At 37.6% G+C, this 20,316-nt stretch overlaps 2 protein-coding genes and 1 long non-coding RNA gene across 5 annotated transcripts; 2 read left to right on the top strand and 1 right to left on the bottom strand.

The window, feature by feature from the left end:
* The first annotated feature begins 1,383 nt into the window (after positions 1-1,383).
* Positions 1,384-8,232, top strand: saal1 (serum amyloid A-like 1). Its single transcript, XM_010747171.3, has 13 exons — positions 1,384-1,528; positions 2,851-3,050; positions 3,266-3,367; positions 4,084-4,167; positions 4,249-4,328; positions 4,422-4,481; positions 4,560-4,675; positions 5,015-5,183; positions 5,878-5,960; positions 6,103-6,288; positions 6,552-6,709; positions 6,815-6,907; positions 7,391-8,232. The coding sequence occupies exons 1-13, from the start codon at positions 1,525-1,527 to the stop codon at positions 7,466-7,468; spliced, it is 1,413 nt and encodes a 470-aa protein (XP_010745473.3). The 5' UTR covers positions 1,384-1,524; the 3' UTR covers positions 7,469-8,232.
* A 5,335-nt stretch (positions 8,233-13,567) lies between these two features.
* On the bottom strand, positions 13,568-20,084 carry LOC113744166 (uncharacterized). The gene is made up of 3 exons (XR_003461314.1): positions 20,018-20,084; positions 14,091-14,242; positions 13,568-14,001 (listed from the first exon to the last, which is right to left on the bottom strand). It is a non-coding gene; the product is annotated as an uncharacterized LOC113744166 (long non-coding RNA).
* tph1a (tryptophan hydroxylase 1 (tryptophan 5-monooxygenase) a) lies at positions 14,840-19,972 on the top strand. Of its 3 annotated transcripts, none has more exons than XM_010747170.3 (11): positions 14,840-15,034; positions 16,696-16,827; positions 16,962-17,145; positions 17,234-17,334; positions 17,432-17,499; positions 17,604-17,800; positions 17,910-18,045; positions 18,137-18,263; positions 18,353-18,448; positions 18,722-18,855; positions 19,011-19,972. In XM_010747170.3, exons 1-11 carry the CDS (start codon positions 14,945-14,947, stop codon positions 19,183-19,185), a joined length of 1,440 nt encoding a protein of 479 aa, XP_010745472.1. In that variant the 5' UTR covers positions 14,840-14,944; the 3' UTR covers positions 19,186-19,972. The 3 variants fall into 3 exon arrangements, with proteins under 3 accessions (XP_010745472.1, XP_019109521.1, XP_019109522.1); XM_019253976.2 differs by having other exon boundaries at positions 17,601-17,800; XM_019253977.2 differs by lacking the exon at positions 16,696-16,827 and having other exon boundaries at positions 17,601-17,800.
* Positions 20,085-20,316: the final 232 nt, after the last annotated feature.

The raw sequence follows: 20,316 nt of genomic DNA, 5'->3' as shown, positions 1-20,316 counted from the left end.
CACTCGCAAAATGAGTACAAGAAAGTTTTGATTAGAGGTAGATCAATTTAAAATATTATAATCTATGTTATGATAACAACTGTTTAGCATCCTTGCATGCAAACATGAATTTGCTGCAGTATTTCTTAATTTAAACATAATTTATAGTGTTTCTATCGTGTATTATACAGGATAAAATATAATCAAGAGTTTAATTTAAAAGGACTTTGTCCTGTTTTTCAGTCTGTTATGTCATGTCACGTCACGTTATGCCATGTCAGGTCAGGTCAGATGTATATATACAGTATGACTAATACAAAAAAAAAACAACAGGAGAAAACCAGAAACTGAAAAAAAATTATTCAGATCGATCGATTCTATTCTTACTGACAAAACAAAGTGACCGCTGACTGGCCAGTGTGCTCCATCAATGTTTGCACTGTGAAAATATACTGCGACACATTGGTTAGATTACAACTGAATACTAATACTACTAACTACTTACTGTGAGTTGCTGCACATCATTTTGTTTTTTGTTTTTTTACCCTGAATGAATAAAAATAAAAATGTTTTAATATGAAATGAAAAACTTTTTAAATGTTCTGTATGCAGTGATCATAACCCATCGTGTCAAATCCCTTGACAGAATATTTTGTGTTAATACATTTTGTTGATTTTATTAATCAGTTGAATACTAATTAGATTATTAACTAATACTAATTATACTAATTATTTCAATTACTAATTATCAGTGAACTTCCCTATTTGACCTTACTTTGACCTTGAGTAGCTTAGAGACCTTAAAAAAAAACAACTCTTTATCCAGAAATTGAATTGTTTGCCCAGTTTTCCTTATACTCTTGAACAAACATTAAAAAAAAATATTCTGGTATACAAACAAATATTTCTTCCTCTAGTTCACAGAAAGTATATCTGTCTTTTTGTTGATATACTTTTAAAGGAAACCTCTTATACTATCAGATCAAATCAAATCAGATTTTATTTGTATAGCCCAAAGTTACAAAGTACATTTGCCTCGGAGGGCTTTACAATCTGTACAGGGAGTGACACCCTCTGTCCTTAGACCCTCGGTTCGAGTGAGGAAAAACCCTTTAACAGGGAAAAAAGGTGGAAAAAACCTCAGGAAGAGCCACAGAGGAGGGATCCTCAGAATACTTATACTATATATTACAGTGTATATCTAATATATATCTTCTCTATATATCTATATATATCTATATCTACTATATAATATATATATATATATATTGTTATTATTATAATATAATATATAATAGTAAAGTTGCGTTTACCTGAACAGCCTGTCGTGTCCGCTGAGTCCTGCAGGGGGCAGCATTCATCTCCACATGAGCTCGACCATAATGCGCCTGCGCCGAGTATAACATCGTTAGCGCATGCGCATCCGGTAGCGTCGTATTAAATGGAGGCTGTTTGAAAATGTGCGCACACTGTGCCGAGTTAAAAACACGCCAAGATAATAAATAAATATCAATCAGCTGGTCACGTTTGTAGAGAGCGGTCACCATGGGTGAGTTGACGTGGAATAAGTAGCTGATGTTTGGTAAATAGATCGTTAATAAGGTTGTTATTTTGAAGTTTGCGTCTGCTAGCTAAGCTGGTAAACGTTAAGTAGACTTTGATGTCACGATAAAGCTGAATAAAAGTCATTTTGCGGTGCCCACATGAGAGTCGACACCTCTTATAAATACGCGAAGCTTAACCTGTTCATGTGTTTCTAAAAATGTGGAGAAATGGGGCGGACAATTCAACACCAGAGCCTCCCAAATGACGAAACAGCAGTTTGCAACGAAGCAAAGTATCACAAACACAAAGCAGGCACAAAAGATATTATGCAAAAAGACATGAGGTGAATCAGTGTAATTAGAGTAATGTCTAAGGGAGAAATACACAAACTTACTGTGCACTGTGCAGAGAAGAGTCAGTGTGCATCATTCAGACAGAGGGTTTGTTTATCTGCTAGTCTGTCCTGTTAAGCTTCATTAGTTTTAAGTAAGTGTAATTAATAAACTGAGTGTGACTTCATGTTTTTAAACGATTATGGGTAAAAAGACGTGATGGGTTGACACTGATGCCCAAATCCTGCACATCCATTCCTTGCATAAAGCAGCTCATTGATGGTCTAATACTAAAAATCACTTTTTATAACTAATTTTTACAGACCGTGTCTATTTATCTATTTTAGTTATTCATTTATATCTTTTACACCTTATCTCTTTTTTTAATCCTTTCATCTCTTTTTATCTTTTATTGTTATTTATTGTCTTTTTCTCATTGCTTTATCGTCTTTGTACTGACACTTTTTATGGTATTGAATCTGTTACGTTTTACATTTTTACTTAAAACCTGTGTGGCCTTCTTTTGGATCAGCTGCTCTGTAAAGCACTCTGTGAACTCTGTTTTTAAAGGTGCTATATAAACAAAGTTATTATTATTATTATTATTATTATCACCTCATGGTGTAGTCATATCATCCTTTGTAATCTGTGGCACTTGTTTCATATTTCATTATTTTAATCCTTTTTTTCTATTTTATTTCATTTATACCTTGCAGTTATTATTTGTATCATGGTCACTTTACATTACAATACTCTTTTTATATATCATACCACTTTCATCCTCAGTACTTGTCTGTTTGAAGGTTGATTGTTTTCCATGTTTATTGTGTAGGTTATAGATTTTATTGTGTTTTTTTTTTTTCCCCTTTTCAATTTTTTTTCTAATTCTGTAGTGAATGCTACACTTTCCTCTGCTGCTGTAACAAGTAAATTTCCCCGTGGTGGGATGAATAAAGTATATCTAATCTAATCTAATCTTTGTTTTTCCCCTTAGACTGCAGAATCGACGGTGCTGAGGATGTGGAGGCTGAGAGATCCTCATCTCCAGCTGGAACGCAGTCTCCTGTAATGGATCGTAACCCATCACCACCCCCAGACACAGCCGATGGAGAGGAGGATGGAGATTTGGATGCCATCGGAGACACTGTTTACAGCAAGCACTGGCTTTTCAGCACCCTGACTCGTCTCATCCATGTAGGCAGGCTGTTATTGCTCATGTCACGTTAGATAACATGCAGTGGTTCATAGGCTCGGTAGAAAATAGTAACTAAGTATAATCTGAACTTGTTTGGAAAAGCTGAGGGAGTGTGAAAATTCCAAATAGATGCCAGTGTCACGAGAGTACCTTATTCTGTCTTTTCACTCTTCAGGTTCAATAGAGATTTCTTAATGTTTCTCATGTCGTGCAGATGGTCACAGAGCATTCGGAGGTGGACTCTGAAGGTCAGATGCAGCTCCCTGAGGATGACGAGGAAGATCTGTGTAGAGTCTGGGATATGGCGATGGATAAGGTAGAGTTGTTTCATGAACAACTGACTACGACTCAATAAAAAACAACAAATGTATCAAAATGTTATTTTGGGTTGTAGCTGTGTAGTAAACTGAATGACCTGTGCATAAAAAAAACAACAGTTGAATGTTAAAAAGAACTTTGTGGATTCATTTCCGTTTGAGAGTTTAGTTGGGGATTTTTACACAATTTAGATCAGACAAATCTAAATTAAACATGATCAAGGCAACAGAAGTAGCACTAGATTCTATTCTGTTGCTGATGTCTTTGTGTCCTACATATAACATTACCAGTGAATTAAAGGTGGGGTCATTCGTACTGAAGAAAGATAGTTGATTTCTAATTCTCATTCCTGTGTCATTAAATACTGACATAAATGAAAAAACAAACACAACAAGTGATTTCACAAATTTCAGATTTGATGTGTTGCCTGGCTCGCTCCGTGCCTCTCTGTTTGCTTCCCATCTGTATTTGAAAGGCAGAACACGTTTCCCTTGAATGGCTGACTCCACCTTCAAACCATACACATCGCTGCCAATTCATTAGCCAAAACTACTACAACAGTCCTGCAAACAATACTGTTTTCATTAAGGTCATAATGTTTTTGTTTCCAACAGCACACAAACAATATCCTCCCTAATTCTCATCATGAAGTCAATCATTGCAAAGTCTACATATCATCTAATTACAGTACATGTTATTGTCAACTGTGTGTAGGATGTGGCTGGTTTCCTGCAGGAATTCAAAGCAACAGATATCCTTCTTGGAGTGATAGCCAAATCTCGTTGCCCTCGTCTCACAGTGAGTGAAATCTTTCTGCTTTCTGTGTCAAAATATAATCCTATGACATGATGGATCACAGATTTTCTTACACTTCTCTAGGAAATTTGTGTGGGAATCCTCGGGAACATTGCTTGTTTTCCCGACACTTGTCTGACTCTAAGCCAAAATGAAGACTTAGGGTGAGTAAAAAAATCATCATCTGTAATTGTCCTTTAGACACTGTGCACTATTGTGATTAATTCTAATGAATGCAACTCCCTGTGTGTCCACAGTGCTGTGCTGTTGCTTCTTCTTGGCGATACAGATCCTCCGACTCTGCTGGAAACGAGCAGGTGACGTTTGCATTTTTTTGTATAAGCGTGAGACAGACTGAAAGAAATATTCATCTTCTCTGTCTATGATGTTTGCAGATTGCTGCTCACCTGTGTCTCTCAGAAAGATGTCTGTTCCATTTGGCTTCAGCGAATACGACAGCAGACGTCAGTGCGCACCAACCTCTGTTTCATCATGTGCAGTTCCACCAACAGTAATGTGTTTTTACTCATCCCTGTCCATATACTAAGATAACAAAGTGTTACTTGTGTAGTCATTTAGTTTAATATCTCACTCTCATTAACTCAAAGTCTCTGAATACTATTTATCTTAAAAGTTTCCTGTGGAGTTTCTGACATTTGGTAGTGTTATGAAGCTGTTTTTCTATGAGTGTCATGTTTGTTGAACCTCAAAGATATCCAGCACATCTTTTTGGTGACTAAAACTAAACATAACTTTTGTTTATTTACAAGAAAACTCCACAGGCTACCTTTTAAGTGTCTATCACATTTTGTATGCTTTCTAAAAAAGTTCTTTAATGTGTGTTTTACAGCTGACCTGCTTGAAAAGGTTGGAGAGCTAGTCGAAAAACTGTTTGATCTTGACGAGGAGCTGATGAAGGGTTGGATCACAGCTCAGCCAAGTGAGGAGGAGGATGAGGAAGATGGTGAAAACAGTCTGGATGTGGCCTCATGTCTTCTTGAGGCAGCCAAGCAGCTCAGGTGGGAATCTGAAATTGAAAGTGTGGATAATGTTACAGAGTTTGTGTGATTACCAGCTGTGACAGAGATGGTTGGTATTATTCACCTTTTCTGGCAGGTGTCTATACGTCTGTCTGCTCCTCTGTCTGTGGACTGATTTTGTGAACGCATTAGCATTATGCAAAATTCACTCACAAATCACACGTCAGGCATTTCGAAGATCGGTGTGGTAATGACTACCGAGTCGCCTGCTCACGGGTCAGCACATCAGCATGTTGACAGACGTCAAGGCTGGTGTGATGCCATCAAAAGATAGCCTCGAGTTGAGACTATTTTTGGAAATAGAAAAGGGGGGTTTAAACCATACTGTTCGGTTTCAGCAGATATAATTTTAAACGGCTGGTAATTTGCAAATATTAAAGCGGTTGACAGTGTTGAAAGTTTGTTGTTTTTAAGTTAATTTTGACCCTTTTAAAATGTTTAAGTGATGAAAATGTAATTTTTCTGCATTAAGACAAAATGTTTAAGTGATGAAAATGTAATTTTTCTGCATTAAGACCAAAACTTCTTTATTTTATTTTCTTTTTTTTTCAAAATGTGGTTTCAGCTTTCACTGGTATATATGTTCATATAATTAACATGAGTTCAAACTGAACACATAGTGTTCATGACTTAGTTGACCATCAGTATTCACAGTATTACATTTCTTTCACAGATCAGAGAGTCCAAATGGCTTAGAGGTTTACCTTCACGCTCTCCAACTCCTGTCCACCATAGATGAGGGAATTCAGACTTTTGGTAACAGCAGTCAACACAGTATTGAGTTAATCTATTGCCACATAATTTATGATGTAAAAATGTTAATTAAATGTCTTTATTATAGTTGCTGACTAAAATTTAATACAAGATTGAAGTAACATTATTTAATTCTGTCTTTCAGCTGCACCCGACGGCCCCGGCAAAGCAATATGGGACTTTGTTAGTGACGTTGTGTGTGAGGATCTCTACCAGCCAAATGATCTTCCAGTTGTCCTGCAAGAACAGAAGAGCATTTTGATTCAGGCATTTGCAGTGCTGCATGCTCTTTATAGATGCCAGGAGCAGTGGAGCAACAGAAGTGACACAAGTAAGTATTGTATGAGCTCCATTGTTCTTCATTTGCACGCGTTACCACAGGTTCAGCTGTGGTCACTGAATGACTTTAAGCATGTAGTACACTGAATGTTGATTTAGTGTTCAGTGTATGTTTGTTGTAACTCCTTGAGTACACTGAATACACTGGGTATCATATACGTCCAAAGAGGAGTTCAGACTCTGTAATGGTTAAGATAATACCCCATTCAAATGTAATAACTCATTTTGAGCAAATCCCTTTTGTCTTCTCTCAAGGCCTTCCCCTCATTGGAACCATTTTGCGGCTGCTTCAGCACAGCACTGAGGGCAAACACGATGGTAGCAGCAAAGAAGACACAAAAGATGAACAGCTCCAGGCGCTAGCAGAGATCACAGCTGAGTTTCTAGCTGACATCTGTATTCAGATTCCTAAGGTATTTCCAAAAGGAACGCTTTGATAGCTTTCTTATCTGGTCAGATTGCTTCCTGAGATTCGTAAATGCAACTGAATTGTTTGTTCTGTTTGTTGTTCTTTGTAGGACACAGTTGCAGATTTAGTGAAGAATGGTTACCTAACAGAGAAGACTACTCTCACAGCTGCAAGCAGTTTAGTTCCCAACTTTATAACTTCGGTAAGTACTTTCTCCAAAATAGTTTCATAAGAGATGTATTACATTGAATTATTGAGTTTCTAGAAAGAGTTTATTTTTAATATAAGCACAAGGAGTGAGGCTTTACTTAATGTTTGTCATGTCGTACCAGATAGTTGCTTACAACTTCTTCAATTTTGCAGCTTTTCTAAGTTTCAAATATTTTTAAAATTGATTACCTTTTGGTTTGTGTGACAAAATTAGTTATTTAAAATGTTTTTCAATATTTTATATACTCAGTAACAAGTGGATTTATTAATAGACGTTCACTACACCTTGAATTTTCTTTAAAGTTCTTCTCTACATATTTCTTCATGTAGCAGTCTAACTAAAGACTAAAGTCTTTGGGATTTATTTTAGAGTTTGTGTCAGGTTGAGACGTGTGATGGACTGCCACTGTTCACCACCAGCTCCTGTGGAAAATAAACATTATGTTTCCACCTCGCCTTTCTACCTCTTGTGCAGTTTCAGCACCTGCAGTCCATGCTGTCAGAGACTGATCCCCAATTGGCAGACATGGTGAGAAAACAGTTTCCTGTATGAGGCGCCCAGCAGATCAGTGTCCAGCACTCATCCCGACTCCCTCCAAAGATCCTGCTTCGTGTCATACTATTTAGATTTCCACTGCAAAGAAAGAGGATGACACACCATCACCAGTGGCAGAAAATGTGACAAGGATGTTTTTTTATATAAAATTAAAACTTGAAATTCTGTTTGTTTTTTTAAATTGTTCTGTGAATAATATTTTTTTATTAAATAATTGACAGTCTGACAGAATCTGTGTTTTTAAGCTTTTACTGAATCATCATTATCATCTTGGCTTCAGGCAAACAGTAGAAAAATCCCTCAATGACAAAAAGTGTGTTTGACATTCAAGTTTTAATTGTTTTTGATTCATTTCACAATTAACCAACGACCCAAGACTTCCATAACTTTCAACCAGAATGGTCACAATAATGTATGTACATCCACAAATACAGTGTAGGACAGTTTCAACACAAATCAGTTTCATTCTGTCTTATTAGAACAGAAAATGCATTACTAATCAGCATATTATGTCAGCGTACATTGTCAGAGCATTTCGTAAGAAGGTCACATTGTATAACTACTATGTAAATATGTTTTTTCCTCTCATTCATTTGCCACGTGTCTGTCAGAAAATGAACATAAACCTCTCTGTATATAAATCAGACTTTCCGGCAGCGTGGTACAAAAGCTGTTTTAACCAAAAAATCAGTTAGCAAATCTATGCATGTTAATGCTTTAGGCATTAAATATGTCCATCTCAATATACACAGACCGGCCACTTTATTAGGTACACAGTAGAATTCATGTAAGAATTGTTTTATTGGATCACATTGGATTGTACAAGCGTATCTAATGAAGTGGCCAGTTGGTTTATATCATTTGTTCCTTTTATAATATGATTAAAATATAAATTTTGACATAAGACAAAACTGCATTCAGTGTCAACTGAGTCACCTTTCCAAGCATATGAGTAATGGTACTAATGCTGATGACAACATCAAGTGTTTACCAGAGGGTGACAGTCACTCGGTAACGACAATAAAATTAGATGAAAGGCTTGAGCCTGGCAACAATGAACTCATTTGGTTTCCAAATGTACCATTTCGCCCACTCATGGAGAAGAGCAGGCCAACCTGCGCATTTCCAGCAAGCTTACGAAGGCTCTGTGAATATAGCAGCTTTTTAATTAAAGCTTGGATTGATATGTAGAACACTCTTTCTAATGGAAATCCCGAGATGGTTAGAGTGTATGCAAGACAGAGATCACCCTATGGGAAAAAAAAAAAACTGTCTTTTTAATCCTGCTATATCTAGACACAAGCTTGACTATGATGCACATAGGTTGCCTTGATCAAATCATAAATCGTGCTTGGCCTTTCAAGATTGCTTGTGGCCAATGACTTGCACTTTGTTGGGGTGCTGTGTCTTCAGGCCTCACTCCCAGGCCTGTCATGTCACAGAGATCACAGTGAAGCCCAGATGTTTCCTGTTGCCCTGCCAAACTTCATTGTCGGTCTGCCGGTCTTCACAGCAGCTTGATATGATCTGACTTCACAAACACGAAGCAGCCGGCCGCTACTTGCGTGGCTGCTGCTTTATACACGTCAATGACGTTGAGGCATGTCAGGCCTGTCTGATGCTGATGCTGGATGTCAGTTACTTATATTTCTGTTTACCTCTGCCCACACGACTCGCTGTTCTCTTAAATGACCTGACATTTTTGCCTTACAGTGAAATTTGTTCTATTTCTGTCACGCATTTGTGTGAAAATAGTCTGTCCTTACGTAAACAGTACCCAGTACAAACACTACTTTTCCCATGAAGTGAATAATATTATATAATATTTTGATTCTGAACATTTTACTATGGTTCAACAAGGATTTGGGGGTAATAAAAAAATAATTTTCAGTAAAAAGATTTAGGAGCCTGAGTGAACTCATGATGTTTGTCTGCCATTCAACATAAAGAGAGTTTTCTCTTTTGAGTATTTTACATGTAGTAGAAGTATTTTTGTGTGAAGCCCCTGTGACGTGGACTGATGCATTCTGGGTGATAGAAAATGTACATTTTGTTCAACTCAAAGCCCTCTTGAGTGTGTAAAATGGCTCTGACACCGCTGTAGGACCTGTTGCTGGGCGAGCAGGAGGGATAATGAAGGGATGAAGAATGCGTGTGCAGTGTCACGTTCCCTCTCCTTTGATTCCAAGGCCCTGCCTATTCACAACCACCTGGTCAAGGCATGTTAATAAAGACACATGATGCTGTTGGGTGCAATCAAAGCCCCCTTCAGCTCATTTCCTGAGTTCCCTGGCTTTCTATCTCTTGTCAACAGAATCACAATGAAACTTTCCCCTTCGTGATGCCTGAATATCAAAGACATTGACGTTTCCTGCTCGCAAAAAGTGATGCGGTGAGGATGTTTGCGTTTGCCTTAACCGTCTGTTTTGCTTCTTCAACCACCTTATCTGTTGATAAGATGTGATAAACTAGACAGCAAGGATGCCATACAGTGTCAGTGGTAGTGCAATGTTTTTTACATTGTACCCAAAGTAGAAAACTTGTCTATCTGTCCCAAACAAGAGATTTCATATCCTAAAATCGATTAAACTGTTAAAAAAAAAATTCTATACACAAATAATGAAAGTGAGCAGTGAGTTTGATGAAGGCTGCTTAACCAAATATAAATATAATATTAAATGTTTTAGTTTTTGTGTTCATATATTTCATGTTCATGTTGGCCATGCATCAATTTTCTATTATCTTTCATATGAGGGGATTCAATTTATTTATTGCAATTGAAGCATAACAAATATAGTGAATAAAAAAATTACACATGTTGATTTGTCTAAAAAAGAAAAAAACTGCTACGTAAAAGAGCTGCCTTTATTTTTTAATTGTCTTTTTAATTGCATGGAGAAATCATTTGGTTTTAGGTAAATAAAATAAGATGTACTACTTGATTAATTGTTGCATAATATGCTAATTAAATGATAATCTAATATAATTTAGAATCAAACATCTATCCAGATTAAATTCACAATACTTTCACTTCTATAATCTCTATCATTTAAAAAAACATTTTTTTTATGTATAACGTTTCTATTTTGAATGAGGCAGGTGTTTATGGGTGCAGCTCTGTCCTGTCCTTGTGCACGCTGACGCCTGTCACCAAGTGGCATATGCTGCTGTTTGTTCGGCAATGAAAGAATTGGAGCTAATTAAAGGGATGTGGTCCTGCCACAGGAAGTGCACGTAGGCAGACCATTCACTGTTCTGATTAGTTAGTTGTTCAAACAAGGCTCGGGATCAGGTGAAAGACTGGAATTCTATTGATGAAGTGCTATTAGAAGACCTTGAAAACCTGGAAATTCAAATAACACTGGTGTCACAATCAGGAGTGGAAAAAGACACTGAACATGCCGGTCAAGTAGAAAATATGTTAATAAAACAAATCCTACTGATAATACTGATATTTCTTTTGTTATTAAACACAACATAGATGAGTTGTGCATTAATGTTGTGTTATGTTGACTGGTTACATATGTTGGTTCGATGTCTTTGTTTTGCTTTTCTAATTCTACAAAATCTGTACTTTGCAATAAATTAGCGATTTATTTAGAAGGATTAGATTAGAATGTATTAAAGTGATATGATTCAGTCACAGTTTATATGTTTACTGTTTCATATATTAGTTTAGTTTTTAATTTAAATGTTTCATATGTCAACTTGGTCTTTGTGCACCATCTATCAAATTTATGTTTTTAACTAAACAAATATAATATTTCCAGAAAGATATTTTTAACTGCTAGCTTTTTAAATTTAATTTATTTGTTAAGCTTTTTCCACTTTTTCTCATGTGTATTAACACCTTTAGTGTGTTTTCTGTGCTGCTGTAAACTAATTCCATTGTGTTAGGATGTGTAATGGTTACCTTAGTTTAATACAAAACTAAAAATATTTGAACAAGTACATTACCTTAGAAAGTGTGGATGTTAATTATTATTACTGTAGTCCCTGAACAAGACCCAATATCAAAAACACTGTGACTCTGACCTCCCCGTGGAGAATGCAATAAGAATATCAATCATTATTATAGTATTTAGTATTATTTATCTCCAAAATGCCCAGCGAGATGTACGGTAGTTTTAACTTCTAATGCATTTTAATGCTCATGTTGGGTACTTGGGTGAGATTAGCTAGAGAGATATTGCACAGCTTGATGCTCAGACAGTGTGAGTAAATCCCTCTGATTGAAGTGAACAGAACTGGGACAGACTGATGCACTCAGACATGTTTGTAACACAGCATTTACCCTTCACAAACAACCAGAGAGTTATCAGAAATAAGGGCTTGTGCTACAATTAAGATTCTGTGCCATTAATTCCTTCAAAATGTGGTCGGTGCATTAAAGACAGTTTGGTTGCTTGGATAAACAGGTAGTCCTTCAGCAGCCTTTCCATGCCTGGTGTGCCCAAAAAAAAAAAAAAAACGGTCATGAATGAGATGTTTGAATGCCTGCAGCAGAGCATGAAGAGCTTCATGAGGGATGTGATCGAGTTTGGGCAGCTATAATAGGCAGAGAAGAATGTTTACAGTTTGATCAATATACTAAATTATTTGAAGCACAAAAGCTTTTGCACAATTAGAATACATAGAAAATAAGAATATTTCTGTTCTCATAATCTCTCCTCCTTCAAGTTAATTATCCAGAGACCACTATCCCTATAAAGTAAGCTCAGGAGAGAGAACCACAATGAGCAGATGGCAGAGCAGAGAGGGTGCACTCCACATTATAATTACCAGTCAGTACAAATGGTTTATACATTCTATAATATGATAAAAGTTTAATATAAATGTTAGTTTAAGATAAAGTAAGCTGTATTTGGCTTGAAATCAGATTAAATAAAAGAGATCTGATCCAGGAGCTGTCAAGACACAAGGAGATCAAAGGCCAGAGCATCTGCAGCATAAATGTGAGCTCTGTGAAAATGTATTTATAAGTAGATTTGGATGTGCTTGATCCTGCTGTGTAGAAGCCCACTTCAGTGTTTGGGATTCGTGAAAGACACATTTCAGTCCTGAATCATGAACAATACCACAGCCATACCATTCAGTCGGCTTTGTCCTGCCTTTTCTGTCTTTATCTCTTAAATAAATAAACAAGCCACAATACCTATTCCCGGGAAAACAAACACTTGTCTACGTAATCATCAGAACATGTGAATTGCTTTATGCAACAGCAGTCTAGTTAGTTATTTGTGACGTTCCCTGATGTATTCTGATGTGACGACTGCAGAACTGTAGGGACAGTTTGTCTTGTTTCTTTTCCCTTTAACCAGTTTTACTCCATACAGGACAGTAATAGAAATTTTGCATATTATAACTAAAGCAGATTTGTTTTATCCAGAGTTCAGAGTCAGGTTTACACTACAATTGATGCTTTCAAGCTAGAAGATAACACCACCTGTTACGTTGTTGTTTTTTTTCTTTCTCAGTAACCTCATTCAAATCTGTATTTATTAGATGACCTTTCATTAGCAATAATTTAATATTAATAATTTCCCTGTTTTGTAGCATTTTAAAGCTCTACTGTGTGGGATTCAGTGGCATCAAGCGGTGAAGGTGCAGATTGCAACTTCCAACTGAATAACCCTTGCCTCATCATCCCCTTTCAAGCATGCAGGAGAATCTATGGAGTCAGACTCCAGAAGAGGAGTCATTGTAAGATAATACAACAACTCTTATTTTTAGGTGATAATACATAAATATTAGGCTGTATCCCATTTCTGACACCTGAATTTGACACGCTGGATCTTTGAGTTTCTTTTTATCTACTAACACTGTTATTCCTTCTATAGTTCTTTGCCTCTCTTCAGAGATGTTATGCTTCTTTGTGCTATATAAATAAAGTTGTAGAATTATTATTACAGCTGCAATTAAGAATTTATTTAATTTCAATCAGCTATTTGTTTCAGCCCTAATTGTTACGATAATGCCAACAGAAACTGTGTAATTACTGAGTATTTCTGTTCTGTTTCTGCCATTTTTAAAAAAGCATCATGTGATAATACATCTGTGGTTATTGTTGCTAAATGTGAACACTGCTACTATCTCTAAGCTGAGGTAAAATGAAGATATATGACGTTTCAGCTGACCTTTCAACTGAGGAAAATGTCCAGTGTTCATATGTTGTCTTGTTGCTTAGGTGGTGTATATTGTGTTTGCACATTGATGCTTGCCTTCTATAGGTAGAGATGATAAGGAGCTTGAGCTAACAGTCAGGTAAACATGTCCACTCATGCTCTGCTGATCATAAAGGGGGTTCTGTTGCTGCAAACTTTATGAGAAATGCATAGTGGTACTGTTGGCAAGGAGAAGACTGATGTACCTGTTAATATGAATGATGCCAGATCTGGACCCCCACATAAGAAATGTTAAAGCGAGAGCAGATCTGGATTCAGCTCTTGAGAAGAGGAAGTTCCCTTCGCTGCCTCCTTTGTTGCGTAAAGCATCTGTCCCATGTCACGAGTGACACAGGCCAGGACCACCTGAGACAAACAGCATGTGCAGCAGCCACATGTATCACTGCATTAGAACCGTGTGGAGCTAAGAGTACTAACAGACAGAGACATCTCACCTGTCTTCTTTGTGACGGGACTAAAGCTTAGACAACAGTGGGGTTATCTGTTTAATGTAATGAGGTCTCCCAGTGCTCCTCCATCTTGATTCTGCTTGCAGAGGCCCTTGTAGCCTTTTCCACTGATTGTCTTGATCTTATTAAAAGGCTTGCTGTGTTAAAGACAGAAAAACATGCAGATTATTTATGTTATGTGCACGAGAACCAAGAGGTGCTTATGGGGCAAAGGAATGGATTTTAAAAGGGGGGCATGTCTGGATCACTGTACAATGCAGGCAGGTGGGCTATATACTTGAATCCTCTTAAACCTTGACCTCCACTTAGTCTCAAGGTGTCAACAAACTAGAAGAATTAACTGCTTGTGGCAACATGACGAAGTCTAAGTCCACAGATAATCATCAGATATGCATCCAAACTACTATACTTTTATATATACTTGGTTTTAATTGATAAATACTTTCAGGTCAGAGAGTCTAACACAACAAAGCAGATTCATTTTCATCTTTTTGTGATGACTGCTGCTGAAGATTTGAAATATTTCATAAAAATCACTTTAATCGAGTATTTTCATTCTCTCAGCAAAATCAGACTTTGTGATTCATCTCATTGAAGCTATTTTAGGCCTTTATGTGAAATAAAAGATACCCTTTTCCTCTTATGACGTCGGTGGTGCTGCTCTTTTTCCATTTGCTGCTGTGGGTGAGATTATTGCCCCCTCCTATTTCCCTCTGTGGTTAAATAGCTAAGCGCGCAGCTTCTCGGGGTAGATAGCCTACTTTACATAACGGAGGTTATTTAGATAATCCACCTGTAAGAACTACATAAAAAGGCAAATAAAGCAGCGGCACTTTAACATGTACTCAAACAAAAACGAAGGACCACGTAGAGGAAGATCTTTTGACTCCATGAACATTGGCTTTGAAGAGAAGCTGCTGAACAATGAGGTAAGAACTTCTTGGTAGGAGTTTGGAGTAGATATCTGCAAGCAGCAGTGATGTTTTCTCCTGTTTTTGTAAGAATGATAGATAAATGTTTCTGTGATGGAGAGATTGGTCGGTGTCAACTTAATGAATAAGCCTTCACTTTGTCGTCAGCGTCAGATTAATTTTTAAGCCGTTTTTCTTATAGTGTAATTTACGTCAAAGGGTTAAGAGGTTTAAAGTGCGATACCTCCAAATTTTGTCATACAAGTCATCATCATTGCTCCACTGATTTCATGAGTAAAAGCCAGAAGAGATAGAAGATAAGCCTACAGTGTCTGGTGTCTTCATTGGGTGCATGGAAAAGGACAGACAGGACACCTCATCCGAGGATAAGAGACCATTTTCTAAAGCTGTGTTGGATGCAAAAATGTACACATATAGATACATATGAGCAATTTATCTGCGTCAGATTTTCGTTTTCAAGGTCGCAAAATGCTCAACAAACAACCAAAATACACAAAATAATTATATTTAAAACAAAATGTTGTCTAAAAAGTGTGACTTTTATACATCTCAGTGCATAGTCCTTTAAACATTTCAGTCCTTTCCTGACAAACAGTACTGCTGCGCAAATGCGAATAACTGTGACACGATTTTCTGTCTCATAACGAGAAAAAAAAGAAAATTTGGTTCAAATAAGCAGCTGTAATCAGGTGTGATTGTAAATTAAGATTTAGAATGATCACAAACTAAATGTAAAGCTGTAACACACCTGATATTCAGTACAGGAAAATAACTACTTGGTGACCATCTCAACCCAACTGTGCGTAAAAATCAGCCTAAAAACTGCAGGGATTAAACGCAGCCTAATGTCTGGTGAGATAGGGAGCTAATAATAGGCTTCCCCGCTGTATCAATGAGATTACAATAAGGCGATTCTTTGAGACAGAGACAAGTTCATCTTCGTTAAACCAAGTCGCAAAGAGTTGACCCCGGGGAGCGTCCTGATCCAGTCTCCATACACTAATGCTTTCAGGGATACTACCAACAAGGGTCCACCGAAAACTGGTCTGCCGCGCTGTCTACACACTTATCGAAGGGACAAATATGGTAGGCAGCATAAGAGCTGAATGAGCTTTACTCCCCTTTCCACAAATCATTTTAATCCATTAGACTCTGTGAATATTATAACCGCAAAGCAAATTATAGCCTAACATCGTTGCGCATGACAGGAGTAAAACATAGAGTCTAAATCAGATGTTTGCTACAATCAAAGTGAAGGGGAAAACGTCAAAACAGATTAGTTGTCCTCTGCTGCTGGCACGTTTGAGTCCTACTTGTAAAATCTGGTGAAGGATTACATGCATTTTCCCCTGGCGTGTGCAGAGCGCACAGCCATGCGTCAACGTGGGACTCTCAAATGGACTCTCAGCTCTGCCTCTACATGTTTTATGTTTCTATGTCTTCTATCTCCGCATGCATCTGATGCATCTGTATCAATATTACCTGTTACAACAGTAGCATGTAAAGAAAACATCCCATGTTTGTTTGTCAGGGTGACAGAAATATTTAGGACAGTTCTAAATAGTTTATTTCTCTGTTCAAAACTTTAAGAGTCTTTAAGAGTACATACCCTAACCCCCCAACCCAGCTAATAAAAGTTCTCCCATTATTGTTTTTAGATAAACAAATCAACGTTCACAAAAATTGAAGAAAACTCTGAAAAGAACACATCAGAAAAAGGGAGAGCAACAATTATCTTTTCCCTCAAGAATGAAGTGGGCGGACTGGTAAAAGCACTCAAACTCTTCCAAGTACGGACAAAGTTTTATATTCACATCCTTATCTATTAGTGACTATATGATAGAATAACATTTTTATATCCCATATCTAAATATCTAAAGCAAATGTAGGCAACTTAAGAAATTATTCTCAACTTCTCTTGCAGGAAAATCACGTCAACCTTGTCCACATAGAGTCCAGAAAATCCAAAAGACGCAACTCTGAGTTTGAAATTTTCGTGGACTGCGACAGCAACCACGAACAACTGAATGAAATCATCCATCTGCTACGAAAGCATGTAAACGTGGTGGATATGGAGCCTCCAGATAACTCCTGTCTACACGAGGAAGGTAAATGAAATCCTGCACATACTGTATTGCAAATATATTAGACCATAACAAAAACAACTCGTGTTTTTCTCGCTCTCTCTCTTCTCAGATATGTATGATGTACCTTGGTTCCCAAAGAAGATTTCAGACCTGGACAAGTGTGCTAACCGTGTCCTGATGTATGGCTCTGAATTGGATGCAGATCATCCGGTATGTGGGATCAAAATCAGCCAACTGGTTTACTCAAAAACAGCAAACTCCTTAAATTTGAAATATTCTCATATCCTTCTTTATTTCTCTTTATTAGGGTTTTAAGGACAATGTCTATCGGAAAAGGCGAAAGTACTTTGCTGATCTTGCCATGGCCTACAAACAGTGAGTTTTCAATGAATGACAAAAAAAAGAAATGGTTAATGTAAAGGGGTCTAATCTGTGACGTTTTTACTTGATATTTAGAGACTTATTCTCTCTTACTGCAGTGGGGATCCCATTCCTCGTATTGAGTTCACAGAGGAGGAAGTGAAGACTTGGGGAGTTGTGTACAGGGAGCTCAACAAGTTGTACCCAACCCACGCCTGCCGGGAATACTTGAAGAACCTGCCGCTGCTGTCCAAATACTGTGAATTTCGAGAGGACAACATCCCTCAACTGGAAGATGTCTCACGCTTCCTCAAGGGTAGGTTTTAATTCATGAAAAATACTTATTGTGCTTCAAATACAGAATTAGAAATGTCTCTTTTGTCAGCTTTTTAAACATCTGTATTTCATATGTCTCATCATCTCAGAGCGTACTGGATTCACCATCAGGCCTGTGGCTGGTTATTTGTCCCCACGTGATTTCCTTGCTGGTTTGGCCTTCCGTGTTTTCCACTGTACCCAGTATGTGCGGCACAGCTCAGACCCCTTATACACCCCAGAGCCGTGAGTAATATACCCATACTAATTACAAAAGGGATGCCAATCTTCATTAAAAGCTACTGGCCCTGATATTCTGTTATCTTTCGTTATCAAGGGACACATGCCATGAGCTGCTGGGTCACGTCCCACTGCTGGCAGAGCCGAGCTTCGCCCAGTTTTCTCAGGAGATTGGTCTTGCTTCACTTGGGGCTTCAGATGACTCCGTTCAGAAACTGGCCACGGTGAGTGACACCAACGCAGGCACAGTTTATCAAGTCAAATTCAAAATGTTGAATAATTGTTAATAATTGTTTCTGGTTCTGTGTTACAGTGCTATTTCTTTACGGTGGAGTTTGGACTATGCAAACAAGAAGGGCAGCTGCGAGCATACGGAGCAGGACTGCTGTCATCCATCAGTGAGCTTAAGGTAAAAACAGTTTAACAGGACCATACATGTTAACAGTCTTCTTATCGGCGCTTCATTAAATGTATATTGAGAAGTGCTCGAACAGCTTTATATTACCTATATACCCCCCTTCTAACTACCCAAACCAATTAAAATAACAACATTAATTAAAAAAAAAATGTTAAAGATGCTTATTGAAACGTTTGAAACAGCAAAATAAACATTGATTTGAGTTTAATCAAATGACTCAAATGTGCATTAGTAAAACATCTGTGCCATGTTTCTCTTCTACAGCATGCACTCTCTGGCAATGCAAGGATAATGCCTTTTGACCCCAAAGTTACATCCAAGCAAGAATGCATCATCACGACATTTCAGGATGTCTACTTTGTGTCAGACAGCTTTGAGGAGGCCAAAGTCAAGATGAGGTGAGCGCTGTTCACAGTAATCTAACATAAGATATTCAGAGAGATAGATCTTGCATGGATGGATGAAAGTTAATTCGCAAACTACAGTGTTGTTTTTATATATAATTGAAATGTCTGCTACATATTATTTAATGATACTACGATGTTCAATGCAGGGAGTTTGCCAAGACCATCAAGCGTCCCTTCACGGTGCGATACAACCCTTACACCCAGAGCGTGGATGTGCTTAAAGACACTCCCAGCATCAACAGCGTGGTGGAGGAGCTTCGCCACGAGCTTGACATCGTCGGCGACGCCCTCAGCCGGCTGAACAAGCAGCTGGGTGTCTGACTGCCCACGTTCCAGCTGAAGTTATCCACCTGCAGTCCATCAACGCTTGCTGTGTCGTCCCTGAGCACCGCTGTAGAGATACTGCTTGTGTATCACCCTGCGTCAGTTTAATGAATGTGCCCCGCTTTTGACGAAACGCTCTGTTTTCCCCACTGCATGGTGTATGGCTTATACAATTTACAGAGGTGCATTATGTATGTTTAGCCACTGATATCAGTATATTGCACAAACCCAAAGAGCTGCTTAACCCGAGATGCTGTTTTGCCGCAGTTGTACTTGTACTCAATTGGCTTCTGTATTACAAACACTCAGTGTGCTCTCTTGGTACTTTAGAACCCTTTAAAAACATCCCCAGCTGTTACAAACACAGATGTGGTTTCCTCATTCCTGTTGTTAACTCTGCTGTTGTATATTATCATGTGAATTTTTTTGTATTTCATTTCATTCTCCTTCTTCTTCTTCACATTTAATCTTCCTCACTTCAGTGATATGTATAAAATGTACCTTGTTTGTATTCCTTTGGTGTATGTATCATGTTCCTTTTGTGTGCTGTTGAGGGAAATAATGAAAGTGAAAACCGGTGAGAGTTTTCATGACTGATTATGACAGATTTGGCCCATGTACATTGACCTATTTTATTTTACAGTGATGATTTTGAATACCTCCTCTTGAAGTGAATATAACTGTAGTACTCCTTAAATCAAAACATTATTTTTCTACTGTAAAGAAATATAGACATTATGAATAGGCTATATATATATGAAACTACCGAAAAAACAAAAACAAATAAAATGTTCATTGTGTCTTCACAGTGTGTCAGATGATTTGTTACCTGTAGACTTGTTGTGTTTTGATGTCCTCATGGTGATTTGGTTATGGATACTGAATGTGCAGGAAGAGACTGATGGCAGTGAGAACCCTGAAAGTCATGATAATAGCTATGTTCAGGTTTTGTTATCTCAGTTAAATATTGTAAACATAACTGTACCTTTGATCTGAGGGACATACCATCTCAGTTTCAAATTAATCAAATTAATTACGAAAGAAAAGAAATGTCATGAACAGGTGTCTCCCTAAAATAGAAAACAAGACCATCTGTGACATTTTTTGAGCTTTTTTGGACGCAATGAT

This window comes from Larimichthys crocea, chromosome XXI (genome assembly GCF_000972845.2).
Source record: "Larimichthys crocea isolate SSNF chromosome XXI, L_crocea_2.0, whole genome shotgun sequence".
Lineage (NCBI taxonomy): Eukaryota > Metazoa > Chordata > Actinopteri > Sciaenidae > Larimichthys > Larimichthys crocea.
This window is presented reverse-complemented; position numbering and strand designations above follow the sequence as displayed.